Genomic DNA, 27,132 nt, shown 5'->3' on the forward strand with positions numbered 1-27,132 from the left:
AACAGCATTATGTTACATTAAATAACTGAACACTTGGTTACCCTTTCATTGCACCGATTCTGCCTAAGGTAGCCCGCTCATTTTATCTAGTGCTAGGCTGGCTTTTTAGTTTTAGTTCAACTCAACATTTGTCTATACCTGCATTGCAAAACTCTCTACATCTCTAACTTGGCTGGGATGAGGCATGTTAGAAAATGCCTCTTCCAGATTAATAGATCCATAGACAATTCATAGAAAAGCAGGATCGGAAAAGGCCAAGAAGTCCATCGGGTCCTTCTGCTGGTGCAGGACACCAAGTCACACCATCCCACTCAGATGGCTGGCCAGTTTCACCTTGAATGTCTCTAGTGTGGGAGAGCCCACCACCTCTTTTGGCAACTGGTTCCACTGTCATGTTTCTCTGACAGTTAGGAAGTTTTTCCTGGTGTCTAGCCTGAATCTGGTATGCTGGTTTAAGTTCATTGTTCCATGTCCTGCACTCAAGGATGAACAAGAAGACATCTTTTCCTTCCTCTTTGCGAAAGACTTTGAGGTACTTGATCTGCAGATGAGCCCCTTTTTTGAGAATGCCAGTGCTTATCATGAATAAATCTGATGTCCATCAGGAATAGATGCCTTTCAGCCCTGGCACTCTTTCTTAACTAATGACTCTGTCAGCCACTATGTCAGTAGATTACTCTGGAGTGAATGGGCAAGGGCAGTGCTTCAGGGCAGCAAAAGATTTCTGCAGTAACTATTGGCTGGTTTGCTCCAAGTGTGATCTGCATACTTACCAAGCTGGGAAATAGTATGAAGGAAGCTTGCAAGGAGGTTGAATGAATTCAGTAGAGATTCCCCCTTTTTGTCTATCTCCCATGTGCTTCCTTTTGAACACTAGCTTTTATTGGATTTTCTTCTCATGTTGAAAGAGCAGCTATTTGAAAGAGGGGCCAGAAGTATATTGGAAGAGGCACTGAATAAGAGGAAGACAAAGATGTTGCATGCATTTTCTCCAGATATTAGAGACATTTGTTGTAAATTCCAGACCAATGATAACTCAGTTTTCCTGGCACCATATGCTCCCCATCACTTAATACAGAACATACAACCGCAGCACAAAGAAAGGCTTGAATTCCTGTATTTGTGGGAGTCAAAGGGAATATGCTTTAGTACTTGCTGGAGCAATGCCTTCACAAGGAGGATGTAAACCAGGAAAGGAAAGAACAGTTTTGAATTAAGGGAAGGAACAATAGATTGTATTGCATTAATCTCTTTCTGCATTTCAGGAAATTTCATCATGTCACTAAAACCACCATCATACCAAACTAATAGAAAATGCAGTATATTTCAAATTTGTCATGTTGATAAAGTTATATTTGATAATTTTGTATATTATAAACATCTACTGATAGAAGATTTGCTATTCACAGTAAACCAGACTGATTTCAGTGTGACCTCTCTCTATGTAAAGGTGTATAGAGGAGCCAAACATGCTCTGAGGGGTGGTATCACTGGGCCCCAGCTTTGGTGTGTATGTGAAGGAGCCTGTGTGCAACAAAATGTGCCCTACCCCCCAGTGCAAAATGGAAGACTGCTTCTTCATCCAGCGCTTCAACCAGAGACCCAGCTCAGGACGTGCAGGAATTCCCCAGGAAGGTAAAGCCCATGCTTGCTGAAGCCACACGGACTGAGTCATGGGTTGGAGAATCCTCCTATCTTGCATCTCACAGGGGGCAGCTTTGCCTCTTCCATGCCATCCTTTCTTGTGGAAGACGTGGCATGAGCTAAGGGGAATTCTGATCACTGATTGGAGATACTAGCAGGGTATCTTGGCATGCTTCTTGTCCAGCCAACTGCATTTCCTGCAGCTATCTCTGACCACTAAGTGGAGATAATAGTAGGGATTTTTCTCTGTGGCAGCGTCCATGGAGCAAAAGCTCGGGGAAGAAGCGCAGACCTTCTCTGCCTGGAGATTCCACCACCTATCCATAGCCTTGCTGGCTTTCTGGAAGGTGTGGGAAGGGTTAGGATGTCACTCATCCCATGTCATCCAATTGCCTTCTCTCACCAGGCTTTACCTTCAGAGCTGGTATACTTCCCTCTCCACAAGCATGTCAGAGGTCAGTGTTTCAGAAACACTGACTTTCCATGGGTGAGTTCCCATGGAGACATTCCTGGATGCAACACAGCTCTATCAGATCTGTCTCTGCTTCAGATTGCCTTTCTCTGAGATAAGGTAGGACAAAGCACAAGTACCTGGGTTGCATGGCTCTTTAGAAATGGGATTCAATGGGATCCAGGATCCAAACTGAATTATGCTATGAGCACAAAGCAGGAACAAAAGAGACATGCACTGCAGATAAGTCACAAAAGTGTGGAAGGAATAAGGCAGCAGGATTCTTGAAGCAGGGACTCTGGCGGCAAGGTGCAGGCACCTGATTCCATGCTGTGCAAAAATGGATCTCAGGGAAAGAGGCCTCCCACCTCATCTCTTGTAATGGCACTTTGTGAAGCACTGCAGTGGCTTAAACAAGCCCGATCAGGTGACCAAAGCAACCTATGTGGGCCTGACTCACTGGAATAAGTGTCCATCCAGACTCAGTTTCTGAGAGAAATGGCTAGGGCAGTGGCAGAAAGAGCTCAGGCAATTACTCTTTATTTGCCTCTGCTTTGTCCACTTGCTCCGGAAGCTGACAATCAATCCATGTTAGGGCATTCTTACACATGGCATTATAAAAGTGTTGTCTCCGTTGTGTGAAGGCTTATTTCATTTTATTTTAAATTAGCATAAGTGTGTGAAGGGGTCCATTTTGAATTAGGAGATGAAGAAATGTGGTGGGAAGATAGAACCATACCCAACATGATCTTGACATATGTAAATAAATAAAAACAGCCCACCTGCAGGTTGCAACTAGTGTTCTTTTTTTTAACATTTCTGTCGGTAATGCTGGCCTCATCCTGACTGCAATTATAAAGCCTGATGGCTCAATTTGACCACAATTTGCTTCAGGCAAACCTGGAGCAAAGCCATCTGAGTTCCCCATGTGCCTTCACTGGAGGAGCAAAATGAGTTTAGATTTTGGGTGAGTTTTCCCTAATCAGGAAAGGCCTTGTAATGAAAAGCTTCAACCAGGGAGCAAAATAGGTCAGGAAGATGTGGGTACGGCTATCTGATGTTTTTCTTCCTCTATGGCTGAGGTGAGGTTCTGCACCTCAGCCATAGAGGAAGAAAAAGAGGGGAGAATAGTCAAGAGTAACAGAATCAAAACTGCACTAATGGCTTGCACCATTTATTCATCATGCAAGCCTTTTTCTCAGGGTATGGCTATGTCTGGAAGCTGCAAAAGTAGTATGCAACATCAGTTCGTTCATTAATTGCTTTAGATGCACAGTGAACCTTATTTTCATTTTTAAACTATTTTAAAGATTTTAAAACACGTTCACAATGTTTTTCAAAATCAGTTCAGTTAAAAATAAGTAAACACAGACAGTAACACCAACAACATAATCAAAACCGCTTTCTTATAACCACTTATCTACAAATATGTATGTCTACCACGTATAGGATTATAATATAAAACAATAAAAGACAAGTACTTAAAACTGGTGCATCAAATAGAACATCACTGAGCACTTACTATGTTATTAGAGAGCATGATGCTGCATTATTCAGAGAAATTATAGCTCGTATGATCCTAGTGGATTAATGGCACACAACACACAGTCATCCCAGTAATAATTTTTTAAAAATCTTTCCATTTATAGGAACAATCCTTCTGTCCATAAATTAGCCATGGATTTCCAAAATGCCCAGATTACTACAATTACCTGTTCTGAGCATACATGGATTTGAGGTATATCGTATGCTCTATGCCCATATTTGCATGTGGAGTTTAATAAACTTTCTATTCAAAATAAATTAAATTGGGTTCTGAAAAATGGAGGTTTCTTGCAGACTGGACACATCCTTCCTCTGACAGTCACATAACAAGCTGTGAGGAATTCTCCTCTTGACACCTTGATTAGGTCAGGCATTTCAACAAACTGAAGCACATCTTTTAGCATCTAGAGACTAGAGACACAATACTTACTTGAAGGTACTGATGGAAAAAAATGGCTCCTAACTGGATGCTCCTAATATCAATGTTGCATCATCTGGAATTTGCAGCACAAAATGACCCCCAAGGTTGTTTATTTCTTTTTTTTTTGCTTGGACAGCAGCAACTGTTTATAGATCTTTTTATCAGATAAAGGAGAACATCTCTCCTAGGCAGACACTTTGGAATGAACTGAAGCAGCCCACTCTCTGTTTATAAGCTGCCTCACTTCCTTAGTTTGAATCATTTTAAGAAGGGAGCCAAGTGCTTGCTTACTTCTTTAAAATCTTTTTAGAAGCTGCTGTTACTTCAAATGAAGGTTTGATACCATCTCTGTATAAAATCCTGCAAACGTATTTGTTGGATGACATATCGTATGGGTATGGGAAAATGACTCAGGTGAGTACTTACTTACTTACTTACTTGATTTCTATCCTACTCATTAGCCAAAATGGGCCACTTGCAAGAAGATCAACACTAACATAAAGAAAGCACAGCACAAACTTCTCAGTAGGTGGCACCTTACTCCTGCAAGGCTTCGCCTAATATATCCAAATTCAAGTCAGAGCAGTTGGAATATTGTTCATACATTCTTATTTAGCAGAAATGGTTTGGAATAGGAGTTTTGTGCAGTGGTCTTGGAACATGGTTACTGATTACTCTCAGGAATTTCTTCCCATTAGACCATTACTAACCCTTTTTCTTTAGGTACTGAAATCCTATTTAGCCTGTTTTAATGTTGGCATTCCATAAACACATAAGTTAGAAACAAATAATGATAATTTATGATTGCTTTTTCGCTTTAGATTCTTGCTTCATTATGTATGTTCTTTTTGTTGCAGAATCATCTCCCAGTCATACACGTATGCTAGCTTTTTGTTATATTTTAGTTCCAGTAGGATGTGGCGAATGTCTGACAGCAAGCCCTTCGATATTACTACGTTTACAGAGTATAGGCCTGTACTTGAGCTCTTGATGTACTGGCAAGTTTTGTCAGCTCATTTATGTCTCAGTTGGATGTACTGAAGTCATTTTAACAGGAAGTTAGGGTGTTCCTTTTGATATAACGGTTTTAAGATTGATGGCCCGCAAGTTTCTGCTTTGAGGATCCTGCAGCCATTTCCTTGAGAGGTTATTTGCCAGTAGAGCAGGATGAACTAAGTGTGAGGGTCCCTACAGATTTATTTTTCACACCACCTACCTTTTGACTGCATGAATCAATAATGCCAAGCACTACTTTTAGCTGGTGTTGACACCTCTTCCACATGCCTTTTATACTGACGTGGCATTTGCACTAGTTACTCATGAACAATTGCTCTAATGTGATAATGTGGCTGTTTAATATACCCTGCTGGTGAGAAGTTGACTTGAGCAGAATGTAGGTATATGAAAAGGACTACGGGAACATGCATACAGCTCTGCATTGTTCGAACAATGGTAGGGTGAGTTCTTCCCTCTCTTGCCAGAAATATTTCTGTTCCAATGGTCAGCTGTTCTGAACCTGCGGAAGTGGGTGAAGAGGAACAAGGGCTGCTGAAGAGTTGGACTCTCCTTGCTCAGGAAGTAGAGTGTGGCAAATGAAAGCCAGCCTGGCTATGGCCATTAGCCCAAAGATGTGTCCGCAAAGCTGAAGAATACCCATCCTGCCCAGAGTAACCGCTAAGTAAAAAGCAGACTTTCTCCATTTCATTTCTTTCTTCCTGTACAATGAAACCGGCCAACATTTTTCCTCTGCTCCTCTATTTTGGTGCATTATCTTTAACTTTGTAAATCTGAGGCTTTCACATACGGGACTGAGACATTTTTTACTTTTAATTGGTTTAATCCAGTTAGGGATACTTTTTGTTTTGTTATGAAGTGAGATAGGAAATACAATGCCTCAGATAAAACAAATACATCTTCAGAATTTGATTGACTTCTATTTAAACTTTTATCTGTCTTCTCGACAGATTGTCTTTAATAGTTTTTTTCACTGTCATGTGACATTGTCACATTTTTGAAACAGCTCAGCAGGTAGCTAACTTCATACTCTGCCAAGCTGCATAAAGGTAGGTTCCTTCTAGACAACCATCATAATAACCCAACTGGCAAACAAAATGGTAAGATGCTTGATAGATTACTACTGCTGTCAGAAAAGTAGTGACATGTACTAACAACGTTATGAAAAGCCTGTTTGGTATGCCTGGCTTGTAGTATCCAGTCATCAAATGAATATTTTGAGTGGGTGACTTGAGTGATTATAATTTCCAGAATGCTGATGAGCCTTTTTTGTTCTGAGAACCAGTGCTCAGATAATGGGCTATATTTGCCTTGTAAGATGCTCATTCATTAATGGGTAAGGTCCTACTAGCAATTTCAACAGATCAAATGTAATGAAGGCCAGACACTGCAAAGAAAATTTGATAGAGACAAGGTGGAATTAGCACCATTCCTCAAGGAGTAGCTCCACAAAGCTGCACTAGGTATTGAAATATTTTCGTGTTTATGCTTCCTTCTTACTGTATCAAAATGAAGCCAAAACATACTATTACAATGGATAGATGCAGTCATCTTTCTATATGCAGTTTCTGACACTGTGTTTCACATCAAAAGGAAAATAGTATTTTCATTTAATGCCAGATTTAACCATCTTTTAACCTGTTACAATATGTTAAAATCACACATTCCTCTGCTATGTTGGGTGGGAGCTGATCTTTTAAAGACTCTTTTTTCTTTCAGATATTATATTTGCAGTTATTTTTGGCACAACCACACTTGAAGTAGCCTGCAACGAGACACTGTAAAATACAAAATACAGTAATCAAATAATAAACTCTATAACAGGAATAGGAAACCTGTGCTTCACCTGGTATTGGTGGACTACACACATTAGCAAAGTGAATGCTCAAGGATAATGGATTTGGAGTCAAATAACTAGGTTTCCCACCCCTACTCTAGATAAAAAATCTAGTGGGGGGTTGGAAATATAATACAGCAACAGTTAACCACAATCAATCCTCATACTGCTTAATCGGGAGGTGGACTGCACTGGAATACATAAAGGCATTTCAGCCTCCATTTAAATCAGTCACAGGAAAACTGGTATCCCCAGGCATTTGGAACCACATGTCCCATAGTCCCAAATTATCAGCCATACTCAAGTTGTTGATAGTTGCAGTCCAAAAAATCTGGAAGACATCAGGTTGCCCATTCTTGATCTGATAGAGAATGAGTGTGGATTTATCTTCTCATGGAGAATGTTCTAGAAGGTGTGCCCCTGTTGGAAACACTATCATTTCTCATCAATCATATCTGAAAATTAGAGCATAGATGAGGCCTTCCAAGCTAATCTCAGGAAAAGAGGAGAGAAGATATGGGAGAAGCTATTAGAGAACACGTCTGGATGTATCACCAGGGATCTTATGTACAAGCAGAGGGCAAGGATGAAGCATATGGATAACAACAACTGCTAGAAACATTAGCACTATTAAGGGATACACTATCAGGGTTTGTGATCAAGGAGAACACTTAAACCCTTCATTTTGTTCTCAGCATAGAAGCAAGGCACACAGAGATGTTTAGGGTAAGATTTACACATGAGCTCATGCCTCCCTATCTAGTTTAGACCTGCACTCAATTGGAGGAAGACTGAATAGGGTACTGTCAATGTTAGCTCCCACATCAAAACAAAGAGAGTTGGGTTGTTGCTGTTGGGGTTTTTTGTTTTGTTTGGCAATTTTAAATGTTCGTGGGGAAAAATTAAACTGATGATTTAGAGAACTTAGGGAATCAATTTATATTGATCTAATATGGAAAGTAACAGATGACAACATGTTCAAGAAATTTGTTATCAATCATTTATTACTGAAAACAAATTGGATTTTCTTATCTGGCACATAAACAATCATTTCTACAAAAAGGAAAGCCTACAAATTGTGATAATTTATAGAAATACCAGTTTTCTCAAAAAATAAAAATTTAATTTAGTAAATTTGTGCTTTTTCAAAGCACTGTCTACAATATCCACCACAAATCCCTGAGCAGAGACAACATTTTAAACTTATTCCAAAATTGAAAGTTATAAAGCCCAGCCCTATAGTGAACATGTATGGAGAAATATGGAACAATCTTTCTTCTTTTTAATCTTCCACTTGTCATTGTTGAAATGAGACAGTCAATATCATAAAACCTTATGAATCACTATTGTGCAATGAATGTAAGAATTAATATAGAATACACAAAGGAGAAGCTAGAATAACATATTACAACCACAAAGTTGTATTTGCATCTGATAGCTGAAACTTAAGAGGTTTCAGCATGCTACACTTGGGGCACAATTCTATACTTATTTACATGGAAGTAAGACCTATGGAACACAATGGGACTTACTTCTAAGTAGATATGCATAGCATTATTCCAGAAATGCATTCCTAAAGATTAGTTCAGCTTTTATTTTTACAAATAAAAAGGAAATGCAGCATGATGGTTATGATACTAAAGAGATTCAATCTACCATTTATACATTACCATAATCCTTACCCTGCAACACTGAAAATGTGGAATTTTTATTTCATATTCTTTCCTATATCATTATAAAAAGCTACTTTGGATGCAAAATCCAAAGGTCGTTGATCCTTAACAAGGACCAAGAACAAGAGTGGGAGGGAGGGCATCATATGAAAATTGTCCAACATGTTCTTTTCTTTTCTTTTCTTTTTTTAAGCTGCTACTAATGGAAAAGAAAATGAGCTCAGATAGCTACACACAGTGACATAAATTGTGGTTAGGCCAAAAGAGATAGCCATGATTCCTTAACATGTATACAATAGTTTGTGTGCCTAAAAAGTACAGAATAAATGTGTCCCCATTTCCCTCTAAGCACCGATACACACCTTAAACATTTAAAAACACAGTGTGAAAAGCAAACTAGAAGACTAGCAACAGATGTGTGTCTCAAGTGACTTCTTTAGAGAAAGTGTTTGCTGCAGTGGGGAAACAAAGAATTTCAACAACATATTAGACCAGACACAAACAGCAATGGGATGATATGCATTAAGAGGAAAGGTTTACATACAAGGGATTATAAGAGAGCCTTATTAATCTTCAGTTCAACAGTGCTCTGTAATATAAGGCTAGACTGCAAAGAACCTACATTTTTCAAATATCAAACCCGTCCCTCTCATTGTCATTGGAAATAGTTTCTGAAACAAGAGTTGCAGCAGCAGCTTGTGAAATGGCACAAGGGGAGAAATTCTTTTGGGCACAGGTAAGCACTTGGAAAATAGTAAAGTAGCTCACTGTGATCTGATCTCCCTTTATTCTGACTAGTGTCAAAATGGATGCTAGAATGGATTCCATCCAACTTGCCTACCCAACAGAGCAGTTGGTAAATTGCCCAATGCACAGTGCAGTCTAACAGATTTTTAATACTTTTCATAACAACTATGCCAAATAAGCCAAAGTGTTAAATACTAAAATGCTGCTAGAAATCCAACATTGGGTTATACGTTGCACAAATATTTTCTGTATGTAGAAACATTAAATATATGCAAAAATAATTGGCAACCATTGTCAGTCACATTATCCCTTTTGGTGTAATACCCTGTAAATATGCTAAATGCTGAAAGTATTACATCCTTTTAGCTTCCTGCTGCCTGCTTCCCTTCCTACAAACTGCTTATCAATCACACTGTAGCATTTCAGAAACATTTGTTTTATTTGCATCCCATCTTTCCACCAAGAAAAAACAGCACTCCAGGTGGCTATATTTACTAACTACACACTTCTTCAAACTTTCAGCAGTGTCTAGCTGATCCAGAAGTAGACATACAGTTAAAGGCTTAGAACCATTCATTTTTAAATACCAAGCCCAGTTGCACTGTACTTTGGCAAAGGGCTGGTCTCATCATCGTATTGTTGACATTCACTTCCCTTCTGTGCACCACTATTTGTGCTTTAGCAAATTTTCAAGCCAGCGGATCTACACTGCAATCAAACTACAGTTGTCTGCATTGTGATACACTTAAGGGCAAACTTATGAAAGAGGACCTATGTTCTCTCTTCAAGTGGGCTGCATTCACTTTGGTGCACTTACAGGTAGGGCATTTTGAAAAAAGAAATAAAAAGTGCATTTGGTGAGAGGAGCTGAACTCTCTCCTTGTCTTATGATCTACTTACTCTGTCACTTGGGGTACTTTTCTCTCAGCTGGTTCTACTCAGATCCTGGAAGTGAGCTAAGCTGGTAAGTAACATGCCTGAAGCAAAATAGCCTGGTGACATCAAGTGGGGGAGCAGAGTATTCAGCTTTCATCACCAAAGTGCACCCTTTGTTATAAAGGTTAGGTCACTCCCACTTTAAATGAAAACAGAAGAGACATGAAAATCTAGTCTGCCTTGGATCCACTTCTGTTGGGCAAATGCAATGCTCCATGCTTCAATTCACTATTCTTTGCTGATTCTATTAGTAAAATATAAACCACAGCAAATAAGAAATCTGTTTTTATATTTTTAACCATTGAATGAAAGAAAATGTGTAATTGTCAAGAAATAGTGAGTTTGTTGCCACATTGTTCAAGTATTTTTCAAGTGTTTGTGGCTAGTCTGTGAAGAGATAAGCAGACAGCCCTAAGGAGATACACAATATGAAGACAAATTGCAAACACATTGGGTTTTAGTAGATGTTTTAATGAATTACACTCTCAAAAATAATGTAAGCCGATCTTTATCCTTTTCTAAAGTCCCGGGTTGACTGGGTGGATGTTATATAGGCCAGCATGATTTTCTACTGGAAACTACATGAAAATGAGAGGATGACCTGGTGAATATGCTGAAAGGGCCCCTTTCAAGTGCTCCAGGTTCAAATCTATTTTGCTTTTATGCTTGTGGCTGTAACTCTCAAGTCTTGAAGCTCCTAAGACAGTCAACTCTCTCTCACGGTCAAAATGTCACCACAAAAAAGCAGCCCTATAGGTTTCTCCTAGCAGCAATTAGAAGCTTGGACAATTACCATCCAGTCCAGCAAGAGCACTCAACAAACCAGCACCCTGGGAGATGTTCTGGATTTGATGTTTCTCAGCCTTTGCCAAACAGAAAGACAGAGAGAGAAATAGAGAGATTCAAGGGCTTTCCCACCCATGTCATGTTCTGGATGTCTTTAAGCCTTGTTTTTCCATAATATTCCAGAGTTTGCGTAGATTGGACTGTGTGATGACATCATCTGGTTTGAACTGAAGGGCACGGAGATAGTTTGCTTCAGCTTCTAGGAGTTTGCCATTGAGATGAAGAATTGCCCCCAGATTCATTAGGGCAGCTGGATACTGTAAAAGAGAGAGTGAGAGAGAGAAAGAACAGAGGTGAAGTATGATTAAAAGTTTATTTTGCATTTTCTTTCTTCTTGACAACCTTCATCCAAGTCACAAAATTATTCCCTCATGTTTTCGTAGGAATGATATAGCAACTGGAAGAAACATCTAAAGGTAAAAAAGGGAAGGAACTGATTTATTACATTATGCACTTTATGGTCCGAATATGGCAAGCTGTGGTGTTGACATGGAAAGCTTCTACCAGCCCTTTAATAATCATAACACAGATGTCGTGAAACCTTTGCATGTAGTAACACAGGCAGCATATTGAATTTCCAAGGGGTGAGTAAAATAAAAAATAGTCCGGTAACTGATAAGAGGTAGCAAGATGGAAATTGATGTCAGATCAATACATTACTAATAAGATTTTTACTCATGTAATTATTAAAAGGCAGTTTTATACACTCTTTATAAAGATCCAAAGGAAATTTATCCTTTTAGGTACCTTATTTTGGTTGCTGTTACAATATTTGGCAAAAAATCAAACATTCAATCCAAATCTAGGATATCAAAGTAATTCCAAGTAAACCTTTAAAGGAGAAAAAGGCAAAGCAGTCTGACAACTTACTCAACAGAAATGGGTATGAAATAATGACATTCTGTAAAAGGAGAAGGACTTTTTCAGGTTGATCAATTTCTACCATGTGACAGGCTTGAAATATTCCATTGATATAGCTGACTTGAGTTGTGACTTAGAGGTAACGTCAGCAATGTTATATCCACTTTCTATGCTTTTAACTCATTAATCTATGTTTAGATTGCAAAAAATACAATCGTAACTTAGTTGGGCCCAAATTATAATGACATAACCATAGATATAAACCAGAACTCATTGCACAGAAAATTCATCATGTCTAGTGTGAAAATCTACTGGCAAGGATATCTATGGCCAAACTTGACTGACATCTGTGATTTAGGTATTTGTACCTTCCTGTCAATGCCAAAGGAATTAGATGTTTATGAGTCTCAGCAAAAGTAAATAGCAGGACAATGTAATTTCTTTTGTGAAAATTAAATATTTAATACTCTGATTTTTACTGTTATTCTGTTTTAAACTTAAGAGAGGAATCCTATGGTTTCCTAGCCATAAGCCCAGGAAGAGCCTCTGTTCCATTCCCCTGCCCCCTTGTGGCAACCACTGGAAAAAAAACAAACCTGTGCCATTTGCTTCCTGGGGTCACAAGTGTGATAAGAAGAACAGGGAGCATTCCAATAGGAGGGGAAAAAACAGGACAGGACAGAATCTGAAGTATCCTGAGGCCTGTCCATTTATGGCCCCAATAAAATAGAATAAAACAAAAGGAGGACAGGGCAAAGTCTTCCTTCCAATATACAAAGTGATATACTATGTTTTATCATGTTATATTTTAGAATCTTTATTTCTGTGAACCACCAAGGGAGCTTTGGTTCTTGGTTAGCCTAGAAACTTAATCAGTGTGCCCCTGTACAGATATTTACAGCTTCTCCCTATCTTTGACTTCCCAGTAATGTGATTCTTACATACTACTACAAGCATGCATACATAACCTCAAAAATAAGTATCTGCATAAGCCTGTACAGTATTCTTTACTTTAACTTTCTTTTCATTTGACAATGAGTTGCAGAAGAAAGAAAAAAGTTGGGTGGAACAGAAGGATTTGCCCTTTTACAGACTAAGCTAGGTAACTCTGGACATACAGAAGACAGACTAACTGGTTTAAGACTTCATTTGGGTTGGCTTCCTCCCCTCCTCGCTTTCTCTATTAGAACTTTAGAATTAAAGCTGTTATTATCTGACATATACGAATTATTTCTAAGACTATGGTAAGACTTCCCTCTATTCAAATATACACAAGGTGAATAAATGTATCTGTGAAGTACTGTTATTCCTATGCCATTTGCAGCATCCTGATCACCTGACTCTGGAAACAATCTTGTCATCAAAAGTACATTATTCCTTGCTCAGCTTATGAAAGCAGGCTAAATATCAAATAGAATGTGAGATGCTTCGCATTCTGTGATGCTATTCTTGTTGACATTTGAAATCTGCTGCTGCTGCTTTAATTATAAGAAATTGACTACCTTTGTTAAAACAGTGCTGAAGCGGACACAAAGATCACCCAGTTTGGCTTTCTGTCCTTCACACATCTAGCCATACCTGCACTGCATGAGTAGGCCAGATAAGCAGTAAAATTCAGAAAATAGGAGAACACAAAACAAAAAGGGGTTAACATAACAGTTAAATCCAGATGGCACACACAAAATACCTGGAAACACACTTTTTCACTGAAAAAACAACAAGTTAAAAGAAATGATGGCTCAAATGTAGAAGTCTGATAAAGCCAAATTATGATCAGTATTGATTAAATCAACACACTGAACTTGCAATTGAAGTGATTTGTGTATACTGTTGTTTCTTTTTGTTCTTCTTCCACTGTGTGCATATCCTGCTTTTTCCTTCTTGCAAGAATCCAAAGTGCCTTACGTAGCCTTCATACACTCCATTTTATCCCCACAACAAGAACCCTGTGTGTTAAGGCTGAGAGTAAGCGACCAACCCAAAGTCACACTGAGCATCATGGTCAGGCAAGAACTAGAACCCAGATCTTCCTCATCCTCAGCGCACACTGTCTGCCAGTTGGGCAAGCTATGCTCCAATGTTGAATGAACTTTGTGACAGACCCAATTTTTCTGCTATGATGTATTCTGCAAAAGAGTATGACATCACAAAGGACATCTTGTTGTCACCTTATGGTTCTGTTAAATGCAAGCCAGCCAGCCAGTCTGCCTGCCTGCCTGCCAATATTTGTTGCATGCTTGCTCACCCCCTCCATTTTCATAATGCTTGACAGGGCAGGGACAGCAGCCTCTAACTCGCAACAAAAACAAAAACTAGTGTAAATGCCTCCCAAAGAGAAAACTCTACTAGTCAAATAATAAACGTCTTCCTCTTTTTCCAGTTCCACAGTGGACTAAATTCATTGTGGGATTCAGTGGTTTAGAGCGGATTGCGGCAGTCCAAACCACTGAGGAGTTTGCCTGAAGGAACGAATTCTTAGCATCTAGTAAAAAATGGTATGTATGAGGTGAGGCACTACTGAAGTACCCAATTAAAAGAAACTTAAAATAGCATACATTAAAATGTTACACTTTGTATCTTGTATGCCTTGTATCTCTGCTCAAAATGCATATTAATACATAAGTTTTCAAGACTACTTCCACTGAGATTATCATTTGCCTATTTTATTTGTGGGTTGAAAAAATACTGCTCTGTTTAATGTTAGAAACAGAGCGATGTGGCTTGCCCAGTCTCTCCGTCTGCAGAGTACTGGCCTGCCTGTTTAAAATATAACATTATTTATTTAGCATTTCACCCAACTTCATGTTCATTCCTGAAGTCAAAACAATAAAATGTCCTTACTCATGACATGTGTAGCTGAGGATCCCTTGCTTGGAATATGATGCTCAATCAATTGCTCCACATTGTTCTGTAATAATCTAGAGCTGGTTTTAAGGGTCTGTGCCCATGAAAGTCAAACTACTGCAAGGCACCTTTCTGCTTATGCCTTTGTCATTATGTCCTGCCAGCTGAAATTGAGAAACCTTCTGCCACAATCATTAGGGTTTTCTGTCATGCTCATGGAAATTTTATCTAAGACAGCTGAAGAAGATTTTTAGGACATTAGCAGTGCCAGTCAGCAGCTACTAGTCCAAGTATGAGGGGCTTGCTACAACTATAGAACAAATGATGCTCCAAACCACATGAAAGGAAACCATCTCCTTCATTTATTTCCTTTTGGAGGCAAAGGCTTTATGTCAAAAGAAGTCAGCTGGCAGTTCTATTAGAAGCTTAATGGAAATTGTTTATGGGCCCCTGGGAATTACACAGCCATTAGGGAATTCCCATGTAATCATTTGCTTAGCCTTTGCAGATTTATGGATATACTTCTAAGTCTTGTTATCATAGCAAATAGGGATGCAATGATAAGTATTGCACAAGTGCAATTTCAGTCACCGCGGTATTTCATCTCCCATGCACCAGGGCTGAAGCTTACAGTTAAGATTTTAAAGCTTAGGCTTAACAGAATTTTTAAACAAAAATAGCCTAGAGAACAAATTAAAATGTAAAGCCTAAAAAATCAACTGTGAAGAAAGCTACAGCCAAAAAGCACATTCTTCTTGTACCCAAATGAGCAACCGGTGGCACAGAGGGCCACTTTTCAGCAATCCAAATAATTTGCTACAAGCACAGTTGAGCTGGATGATAATTTACCTGTTTCTGCAAGTACAAAGACGTTTGTTTTCTTTTTTTCTATTCAGCTTTCTCTCGCATGCTTTGGTTTTCCTGCTCCCCTGCCCCTCCACTGATTGATAGTCTTCTGTGTTCCTCTTTTCAATATATATGGCCACATTCTGTATTCTATTTTCACATCCAGAAAGCACATTTCCTTCTCTTCTACAACCCCCTAATTACTTTTTATACTACCCTCATCCTTCAGTCAGCATGACTCCTTTCCATTCCTTCATTCTGTCTCTCCCTTGTTCTCTGTCATACCAATATGCACTGCTCTCCAAAGCATGGCTTTCCCATTGCCTCTTCATCTCTATGACAGCTTGGCAATGCTTTGTTTTGCACGCCAGTTCGTATTAGCCATTGGCCAGTGGTATTTGAAATACTTGTCCATAGCAGCTGCTTATGGGCAGGCAATTAGAGTCTCTACAACATGCAAGAACAGATTGTTTGCATGTGGTTGCTAACACTTGTGTGTTGAGCAAGCAGAAGAATTTGTCTCACACAGACAATAGCTGTGCATTACTGGCTTGTAGGGCAAAAGGTCGCAGACGTAAGCATTTCAATAGCCCACCATCAATGTCTGTTAGATGTGATCTTCTGTTGTGCCCTGATAAAACACACACCTTACCTCACCAAAGTCAAAGGCTGCATCAGGGTGGGCCAATTCTGTCACACAAGGAACTTAAGGATTTGTTACAAGAATATGAATGTACTGGAATACACTAAAGGTCCAGCTACTACTGAGTTTAGCTTCAGGTCCTTCCAAAGGCTGCCCTTCAAAACAGTGACCTTGGTTCTCATCCCAGGAGAGGGAAGATTGAGGACCACATATTTCCACTGCAAATACATCACAGAACCACTTCACACCTCGATAGCAATAGAGTATTCTTTACCTGACACTGTAAAAGCTAGTGTTGCTTTAATTCTTTTGAAGTGAAAAACCAATATATCTGGATACTGAATCTTCAATTTTATAACATGCAAAGCTTGCTAATAAACAAACAACATTAATAGCAACACTGCTGTCAAATGGTATTGTACCTTGCTTGATGGTTCATATGCAAGTGACTATTAAATCAGATATCTCACAGTGTCCTAGGATCGAGCATCTCAGGTTATAATTTGCACAACAAATATATCTGAATTCATACCTTAAACATGTCACACCTGACTCTCACCTTCTTACTTTCTGATTTATAACAAGTTTCTCTCCAGTATACAAAACCCCATTCAACTATATAGTTTTAAACATCTCTGATTGTTTGCTGGAAGACACAGACAGAAAAAGAAGGTATTTCTTTGGGGTGAAATCTCCTGACCTTCTAAGCCTGATTGAAATGTCATTATTTCATATCAGGCATGTTCAGTCAGGTACCTGATGTAGTTTTCTTTTTTAAAGAGCAAACCACTGTAAGGTCTTTGCTGCCAAATGGGATTTAATGGTCTGAAAAGCATGCTATCCAAACATTTTAGCTGTATCCTTAGGACTGCTCTCTCCCCTAAACGTAAAGAGCAACTGATCTCTATTTAGAGGTTTCATCTCACTAATTGAAAACATGTACGGTGGCTTGTTAAAGCACAATGAAGTAATAAAGAGAAAATGAAAAAGATTTATCTGTAGGCTGCATCACTAAGCATGAAAACTACTCATGGTGGCCCTGCTTCATCTTACCAATGACCAAGTTATAATGTGCTGTCAGGCCTTTTAATCCTCCTGTGGTGATGGGAAGAATTTTCACTTGAACTTTTATTACTGGTCTCATTGCCATGCTGCTGTGTGCTATTTTCCAAAGCAATCAAAACGTCAACAGCTTCTTTTTTTATTGCTAAAAGAGAACAGTGCACAGCTGAATCATTTTGGAGGTGGCATTTATTTTTTGACAGAATACGAAGTGTTACTTTCAGAGTTAGACTTGGACATGGAAGCTGCCCTTGAGGTTCTGGTGATGCTACTTTAAAAGCATGGACTGATTTCCCATCAAGCAGCCAGAGCACATGATTCCTGTCTGGAAGTTCCAGCTTTAAACAACAGAAAACCACAAAAAGTCCTGTGCTTAGCAGAATCCTACACTAAGTTGTATACAGCTGTCTCAGCTATGGGACCCTCTCCTCTCAATGGATTGTGAAGATGTTTACACGCATTTTGAACACAGCTACATCTGATACACTTTCTTCAAGCAGAAGATTTTTAGAAGCTGGGTGAATGAGTTACAACTGCGGAAAAGGGTAGATAAATGAACAGGGTCCATGTGTCAATCATCTTATAGCCATTCTATTTAGAAACCACGCACACCCCCACACACACCATAGACCGTCCTTGTGCTGACTGAGAGTTCAATAATTCACATACTTACAGGTAACAAATACTTGGGACAGACTTTGCCTCTACATTAAACAAGGCCTCATCTCCTGCCCCCACATATATACCATCCAATCCCTTCTATTATGTTCACTTTCTTCACTTTTGGATAGGCAACTGGGAAAATCAAAATCTGCATTTAAACAGTTCTTAGATCTAGGCCGAGGGTGTTGAACTCAGGGCTCATGGACCACTCTTGGGGATTCCCAAATGGTGTGTCTCCAGCTGGTCCCAGTCATTTATCATATGGAGGTTTGTTTGCTTTTGTGTCCTTCCACCACCACCAACAAAAAGTTGAAACAACTCTTCTGAAGATGGACAGTAGGAGGGACAAGCCAAAATATGCCGATATTTTAGCACCAACCTCTTTTGCCTTCAGCACTGTCTATCTTTGAAATGTGGCTCCCGAAATCCACTTTGAAATTTAGCCTCAGAGGTTTGATACTCCTGACCTAGTCCAGTATTGTCCTCTCTAGCAGGCAGTGACTCTACAGCAGGAGCTCACAATCCATTGCCCTCTAGATGTTTTGGACTACAAGTCTTATATGCCCCAGCCAGCATGGCCAATGGCCACAGTTTATGGGAACTGTATCCCAAAATATCTGAAGGGAACCACTTGCTCTCTCCTGCTCTACATCTTTTTAGGCAGACACATTTCATTGTTGGCTGTGACCTGTGTAGAAGGTCCCCTTGAACTTGGAACCTTCTACACATGTTCTTCTCATACCTGACATAGGGCCTACAAGGAATAAGCATTATTATCAGCACCTGCATTAGAAACAGAGATATATCCATAATAGCATATCAGAAATTTTGAGATGCTGGGAGAAGTACTAAACCCTGAATAATGATGAATAGAGTTGAGACAAAATTTATCAGAAAATATTTTTTCTCAGAAAAATCAGAAAAATTTTCATTTCCTAACTCCCTAGAAATAAACAGGTATTTTTCAGAATTTTCTCCTAATTTTCTTCACTAGTATTTTTCACTATTATTATAGGTAACGTCATTCCAAGTCCTGGAATGATGTTACCTATGGGATATTGTGGACCAAACAAACACAAGTGATGCTGTTACTATTGGCCATAACACTGCAAGACAAGCAAGCAAATAAACCCCAACACTTGAAGGTTGAAGAAGTAATATGCACTACAATTCTTGCTATGGTGACCCCTCCTAGTGAGAAAGAGTAGGTGGATTTTTCCATCCCTGGAGAAAATGGCTACACCTATTCACAAGTTCCTCTTCTCACAAATAGGTTGCACAGTCCAGTCGTACACACCTTAGATATAAATGATTCCAATCCAGTAAGCAGGGACAAATATTCCTGCCTGCTTGTTCGGAGAATTTTACCAAGGAGTAGCCTGTGCAGCATCCATTTCTGTGCAGCAGACCCAATTTAGATAAAGAGCTGTTCAGAAAATCCCATTCTCTGTGCAGATCATTCTTACAGGACTGGGGAAAATCTCTCACTCCATAAAGCAGGATAGCTATATTTCATGAAGTTTTGTAGAAATCGTTTCATTTCCTTAAACAGAATCAGGAATTCATCCATACTCAAACGCAAGAAAAGCCAATCCTCCTCTTACAAAGCTCACTGTAAGAGGCAAAACGCACACACATGCTGGATATTTTAGCTTTTTCAGAGAATTGACACACCAACCCTATTCAGTAAAAAATGGAGAAGAATCTTGGAAGCAGTTAACCTGAAATCAGTACGTAGTCTATATTGCCTTTCAAATTACCACATCCAGTTTCTCAACATAATACAATGAATGTTCAGACATTAATGTCTGAGCTGCTGAATCTCTTTTCAAACCTAATCTTCTGAACTTGCTCAAGTTTTGCAGAGTTTGGGCCTGATGACCCACTGTTCAACTGGTGAACAGTGTATGGTATCTACATTTGTGCAAGTTACTTATATATACCAGACACTGTCAATTAATGAATACAAAACAAAGAATCATTAAGGATCAGGGGCATTCTGGAAATCCCCAATCAACATTTGCAGTAAGATTATAGATCTACACATTTTTCCCACAGCTATGCCTGGAGAGCTTTGACAGTTTAAAAATGCCCTCCACAGTTATTCTTTCAATCCATATGGAAACCAAGCTGCACATTAAAAAATATCATTTTATTAGTATAATGAATCTTATTAAATATTCACATAAGCTATAATTTTTAAATATTGTGATTTTATTTCATTTCTTTAAAAACAGTAACATGTGTTGCAGACCTCACAAAGTGCTTATAATTAAACTCCGTTGGCTTTCAAACCCAAATGCCTTCAGGATTATGCAACATATAATTATTGCACGCAATTGTCCAACCATTTTGAAAATACAAGAATATACAAATGACTGTTGTTGTTGTTGTCATTGTCGTCATCATTGTTAATTGGAATCAAACTGTGCTTTCTTGCCTAAGCCCTGCGATTCAATTGTTTTCACATCTAACAATTCGTTGAATTTATCAGATAGTAGCCTTTTTCTACCTACACTTGGAATTTCTAGCAAATCAAAGTCGTGATTCAGGTCTAGGGCAGTCCTGTAACTTCTGCAGTATTTGAAATTTGATGCTATAAGCTACATGGGTTGGCAAAACAAATACATACATGGTAGAGCAGAATGACTGCATACAGCTACAATCAGGGATATCCTGACCTGGATAAGCACTCTTACTACATGATCTTACATAATTGTATTATGGGGTGCCTTTACATACACAGTTTCAAGGCATTATATTTTAATGCTCTGAGTATGTCTCAAATGAAATATAAGTAATTGGTCCAGGTGTTCTATTCATCAAATACAGTGTACTCTATCAACAGTTGGCTCATGATACAATCCTAATAAGTCCAAATGCCAGTCTATACAATTGGAGCCATTACTATCAATTCCCATAACCATCTCACTCTTAGCAGTCACTGCAAGATTCCTGCCCACAGACCATTTCCATGGTTATCTTCTCCTATTTATTCAAGGATATGAAGAAAAATAGCTGCACACACAAACCCTTGCCATCAGATAATGGTGAAAACACTCTTTGAGGCATTGGCCAAAGGGTAGTCTGCCATTTAGACATCACACACCATCCCATCATTACAAATGATCTTTGTCTCACTAGGAACCAGCAGTATGATAAATGTTCCCATTTCCCAACTGGGGAACTGCAACAGAGAAGGAAAAGCTGGGCAGAATGAGGCAGAAGGGAAGTTGGTGCCTCTCCTCACCTGCCCAATTCCATACACAGAAGCTGGTTGGACTGGCAGGTGGCTCTTTCTTCTACATTGGGGATGTGCTAATGCTCTCCATCATGTGGTGCACCTAAACCAGCTGGCTAGTTAGAAGATGTGGGGCAGACTTGATGGCATACACAGTTCTTCCCTCTAACAGAATGGGAAAAGCAGGGACCAGTCGCCAATGGCCCAGCCCCTGCACCTGCCATCTCAAGCACTTCCATCACGCTGATTAATAGTAGGTCCGATACTAGTAGGAAAGATAGCACATGACAGAAGCAATGGACAACTATGAAACAGCATGAAAATGATATTCATCTAACCAAACATTTATCAGACTTAATGCCCTTAGTGTGCATCCTGTATTCAGACTCTAAAGCTTTTAATTCTTCTAAGTTTTTAAAAGTTAATTTTATTGCTAGTTCCTACACACATACATACAATAGAGAGGGAAGGAGACAGTTGGTGTTTTGCCCTTTCCTCCAACAAGCCCAAAGTAGTATACCTGATCCCCACAACCATCTGTGGGGTAACTTAGGCTGAATTTGACAGGCCCAAACTCACACAGGAAGTTTCATGACTGAGCGAAGATTTGAACTGAGGGATTCCCATTCCTAGTATTATACTCTAACCACTAACCAGAGTTGGGCAGAAGGCAGATCTCTAGATGCTTTTGACTTACTCCCAGAGGCCTTGACTATACAGAAAATGGTAAGGAATGTAGGAAGTTGTAATCTAAGATCTACTTTTCACCCACCCTTCTGCACCGCACCACACTGGCTCTTAGTTTTATTACATTGTTTCTTCCATTGTTTTAAACACGTTTATTGTAAATGCTTGTTCCAAATGCCAGGATAGAAGCAAGCCAGCCAGCCAGCCAAAATATGCAAATATGTTGATTCATTTCCCCTTTTTCTTTTAAACTAATGAAGGTAGAAACAGTTCTAGGTTTTGATAAGGTGAAGCAGCAATGCTGATTTTCCCTAGTCCTCATTACTTCCTATCAATTTAACGTCTGTGATAAGCAAAAAACATTATATTGCCTCCTGTTACCCCAAATAAGCAATGTACTAGGAGCCAATGAGTCTAACAGAACTGTAAGGCATGCAATACATTTTTTATTCCTATTTACAACAAAACAACTGGAAGAGGTTTTAAAAGTTCAGTCAGCATCAAGCAGTAAAGCAGGTTGCAAATCAGTCCAGAACTGTGCCACCTCTTTTCAAACCAGGCTTCCTAGTAGTCATGGGGCACTTTTGCATCCAACCCACAGAGTGGGATTATATTGGGTGAATGAAGGTTTCCTCACAACTGTGATTTTAAGGCCATATGCTAAAGGGGGGGGGGGGGTTGACAGGACCTCTGTTCGGGGTGTGTCTGAAGCTACCGTACTTTGAAAGGGTCATACTAGTGAACACTTCTTGGCACTTGATTGTGAAGGTCTTTTCTAGAAAAGAGTCTAGCACTTGGCCTGAGACCCAGGAGCTTGCCAAAGGTTGACAAGGAGGTACAAAATAATCACCTCTTTTACAGAAACCTAGAATTTGCAGATTCCCCCTCTATTTGTGAATTAATAAAGCTGTTCCCCATTTAAAAGCTTGTGCCTGCCTATTCACAGAGATTTTTAAAAGCCTATCCATAGATTTCTGCATTGGCTAATTATAGTATATTCATGGCATCAAAGAATGAAAGAACCATCTCCCTTCCAAATTTACAAAAGCTTCCCTACTGCTTACCTGGGCAATAGGATGCTTGCAGAATTTGATCTTAGTAACAATGTCCTGATGTGTATCTCTTAAACTAATATATAATAGCTGCCACATTTCTCTTACAAAGTAGTTTTTAGAAGTTTCAACACATCAAAATTCAGACTTAAAATATGAATTTTGAGAGAAAAATGTCCAATAAGTGATTTAATGTAGAAAGAAAATGCACATGCAGGACTAATAAAAAATAGCCAGGTTAATCCATTCCTGTTGAACATAACTTTTAGTTATCAAAGGCTATAAGGTTTCTGTACTACACAAGGCAGAAACCTTCCTTTTTCTGAAGAAAGAGAACATGAAGGAAGAAAGCTTTCCGTTTCCTTTCCTAGGGAGAGAAAGAGGCAGGGTCAGGGCCATGCTTTCATAAACTGTTAATGAACGTGAACTTCATTCACTGCTGCCCTCTCTTTCGATTCCAAACTCTCTTCTCACCTTCAAATCATACTTTGCTTGGGTAAGATACTAACCCCCCATAATGGGGAGATAGAGATGAGAGAGAGAAAGCATGCTTGAAACACAGGGCTTGTTCACAAAGCACCAAACGACTGTTTTTAATTATGTCTAAACCCACGGTGGTTAAATGTGCATACACACAGACAGTAAGACAGACAGAACATGCAACCCGTTTCAAGATCCAAGGCCTGCAAGCCCTGTAAGACTGCTTTGTGATTGCTTCACTGTGGTGTGCTTTACATTGCTCTGCCAGAGATTTACTCTGTACAGTGATATCAAGATGCTCCAGGGATGTTTTAGCTGGAAACTCTGCAGGGAACTGGACATCCAATGACCTTAGGGGTGCCTTCCAAATCTATATTGTATAGTTCTAGGGTTCTAAAATATAAGGGGAAGGTTTAAAACTAGGCATGCAAGATGTTGCTTTGAAAAGGTAAATGTAACAGTGAAATATTAGATTATTAATTAGCAAATGAGTTAAAATATATACTCAGCCTTTGCTCTTGGCACAGGCACCAATTAATCAACTATCATAGGGACAGCACATTGCCAACTCTAAACAGTCTTAATAGATTCACCAAATGTGCTTGCCAGAAACGAGGCCTCTAGAACAGAATAGTGAGAAAGACAGAAGAGCTACTGAACGGGAAAGCTTCCAAGAGAAACACTGGAACATTTCAATGCTATTTGAAGGATATATATTATGCATGCAATTATAGTACATAAGGTAGAACTGAGCTCCTGGTCATCAGCTTTTGAAGTATTAACTAATTTTTTCCCCATGTAAGAAGATCACCTGGACAGACTCTTAGTATTTGCATGTGGTTTTCCAATTATATTTTCAATAATGCCTTGCTTTTCATGTGTTCCTGTTCTGTTTAATGTAGTAATAATAATTATTTTTAATTTGGTCAGTTGCCTAATGACAAAGCAATAGGATCCATTATGAAAATCATGACACACAAGCAAATCAAAACATGTAACTATTTCAGGTCTGAAGACATTTGTAAGAACAGCAAAAAGAAAAAAGAAACAGTGACATTATAGTTTATTTACTACTATAAGAAAAAGTCATGGGGAAAAGTGTAGTTTTCTTTGATCATCTATTTAAACACAGACGTATTTAGAGATGATAAGAAAAGCCACAGTTCTGAGAGCCAAGTCCTCACAGAAGATAGGGGATAAGGATGTGGAATGATTTTTATAGTTTTTAAAGATAAAAATATAGCAAGTAAAATATAACAACTTACCAAAATTCAAACATCTCTTTACAAATGGGACAAAAAGAACTTGAGATTTCAAAAAGCAGAATATGGAAAAATGCAACATTTTGCAATGTTGTCCAAAATACAACACAACGTTCAGGCAGTCAAGGCTTAATGTTAAAAATAACACCAATCCTCTTGATTGCTGCTGAATGCCAGATAAGTGAAGGGAAATAGAATAACCATTCAGGACTTGATCCTGGAAGAGCACACTGATCTGACCTGTCACAGAGACCTTTTCCAGCTTTGCCTACCTTGCTTCTCAGTGTTACAGTAGGCAAGAACTGAGGGACAGGGAGGCAGAGTCCCAGTGGTCTATTGTGATTCTATCCCCTGTCCAGGTGTACTGACCACCAAGTCTTCCAAGTTGTGACTATGCAGATCTGAAGGTGGGAGTTTGGGACAGGAAAAGGATTTTGTTAGTGTACCATCCACTCTCTGCTCAACACACTTCCTTTCTGAGTTAACTGAGGTGTCCTTGGGTTTGGTTCCAGAGACTTCACACCCTGTTGTGCTGGAAACGTTTACATGTAGGCTGAGGCCACTTTGTGTTGGCAAACCATGGATCTGTCTCAATTAGTATCTGGCCCCCATCATTCAGCAGGACACACTTTAAATCTGGTTTTCTGTGGTGGGTGGGGTGATTTTAAAAATCATCATCATCTTCATCATCAACTTAATAATGATATATTATTAGATTTGTTTAAAAGCCACCTGTTAGCATCATGTACTCCAGTGATGATGGTGATCTGCGGATGGGGGAATTTTCTTCATCTAGGCTGAGATGTAACAACAGGTGCTCTAAACATCTGTCCAGAACTTCAGCTGGGCCACAATGCTGTGCTAGACCGTTGACTCGCTGTGATTACATGAAGCATGTGACCCCCAGCTTCACTGGCCACCTCTAGTTTTCCAAACATAATTCAAAATGCTGGTTATGACCAATAAAGCCCTATATGATTTGAGACTGGCTACCCAAAAGACTGCCTCCATCTATAGAAGCCTTCTTCTATAGAAGTCCTTCTGGAAGGGGCTTCCTTTTGAGACCACTACCTTCAGCAAAGTGACCCAAGAAAGGGCATTTATGGCAGTTGCTTTCAGGCTATGGCTCAAGAGAGACTACACTTGCTTCCTCTCTGATATCTTTCTATTGGCATGCAAACACTGATTTATTTAAGATGGCCCTTAACTTCTAAATGGGACTGGTGAGTTAGATGCTATTTTGATATTTTTTCCCCTGTAAATTGGTAAGTTTTATTGCCTTTTAATAGATTATGTTAATCCATGTTAATTGTTTCTAGAAGACACCTTTAAGTGCCATGTTTTGGTAGAAAGGCAGGATACAAATCAAATCAATAAATAAATATATCAGCCACTCTAATTGACTGATGTATTAATGGAAATGTTTCCCAAATAAGGAATGAAGTTCTGTACAAGGAAAGAAAATCTTGCTAGATTCTTGAATTTCAGAGAGATGGTTTAATTTCTGATATGCTAATATACTAGTGTGAATATTATGTTTTATTACACTTTACTTCTGAGTTACACCAAGCAGTGCATTCAAAAACCACAGGCAATGGCTCTGGAGAAAAAATGATGCAGGCAGTTCTATAGCCACCATGATGTTGTTTGTACACAACTATAACTTATAGATGAGAAATAAAATGCACAGGTATGTTGTACCCCATTTGGCATACGGTGGCTACTCAAGCTTTCCTGCAGATCCATGGCATTTTAAAACGATTCGGACCCCAGATCCCTTGAACTGGTTTTTATACATTTATATGAAGTTAAAAGAAGCCTTGATAAAATAGTCATCCAGATGACCCCAGAAAATATCCAAGCGGTATGGGAAAGCAATAGATCTCTCCTATTGCTAGTTCCATAGGGCCATCACGACCAACAGCCAATGACAGACCCATCTTTCGATGAATGGAAATCCATTTTGATAGCCATTAACCCTTTGATCATCACCATATTTTATGGCTGTTAATTTCCTAGCAATTAAGGCTGCTCAAAGTTTTAATTTTGTTTGCATTTAGGGGTGAACTAATAACCCACATCTCCAGAACAAATATGTGGACTAGAGTACATTTATCTTTCTGATTCCACACTTCTGGGAATTTTGCAAAGCTTGTTTTAACTTAAAATGAACATTTAAGTTTGTATACACACAATGAAGTGCATATACAATACATATTTAATGATACACATATCACATTTATATGAATTTTCATGCAGATTTTTTAAAAGGAGATTAATATGAAGAAAGGACAGAACTCATTTATGAACAAACAGGTTAAAAGTTGACATAAGTCTGAAAATAATTTGATCCATTCCTATTGCTAGTGCATCATGT

The 27,132-nt window shown here is 39.0% G+C and overlaps 1 protein-coding gene across 2 annotated transcripts in view; it reads right to left on the reverse strand.

The window, feature by feature from the left end:
• Positions 1-7,938: 7,938 nt before the first annotated feature.
• Positions 7,939-27,132, reverse strand: part of TMTC2 (transmembrane O-mannosyltransferase targeting cadherins 2) — a 198,250-nt gene continuing 179,056 nt past the window's right edge. For both annotated transcript variants that reach the window (XM_044455244.1, XM_044455245.1), the window contains one exon: positions 7,939-11,371. In XM_044455244.1, the coding sequence (XP_044311179.1) occupies positions 11,192-11,371 (180 nt within the window). In that variant the 3' untranslated portion in view covers positions 7,939-11,191. The remainder of the gene's footprint in view (positions 11,372-27,132) is intronic.

Source organism: Varanus komodoensis, unplaced genomic scaffold (genome assembly GCF_004798865.1).
Source record: "Varanus komodoensis strain SLA01 unplaced genomic scaffold, ASM479886v1 scaffold8, whole genome shotgun sequence".
Lineage (NCBI taxonomy): Eukaryota > Metazoa > Chordata > Lepidosauria > Squamata > Varanidae > Varanus > Varanus komodoensis.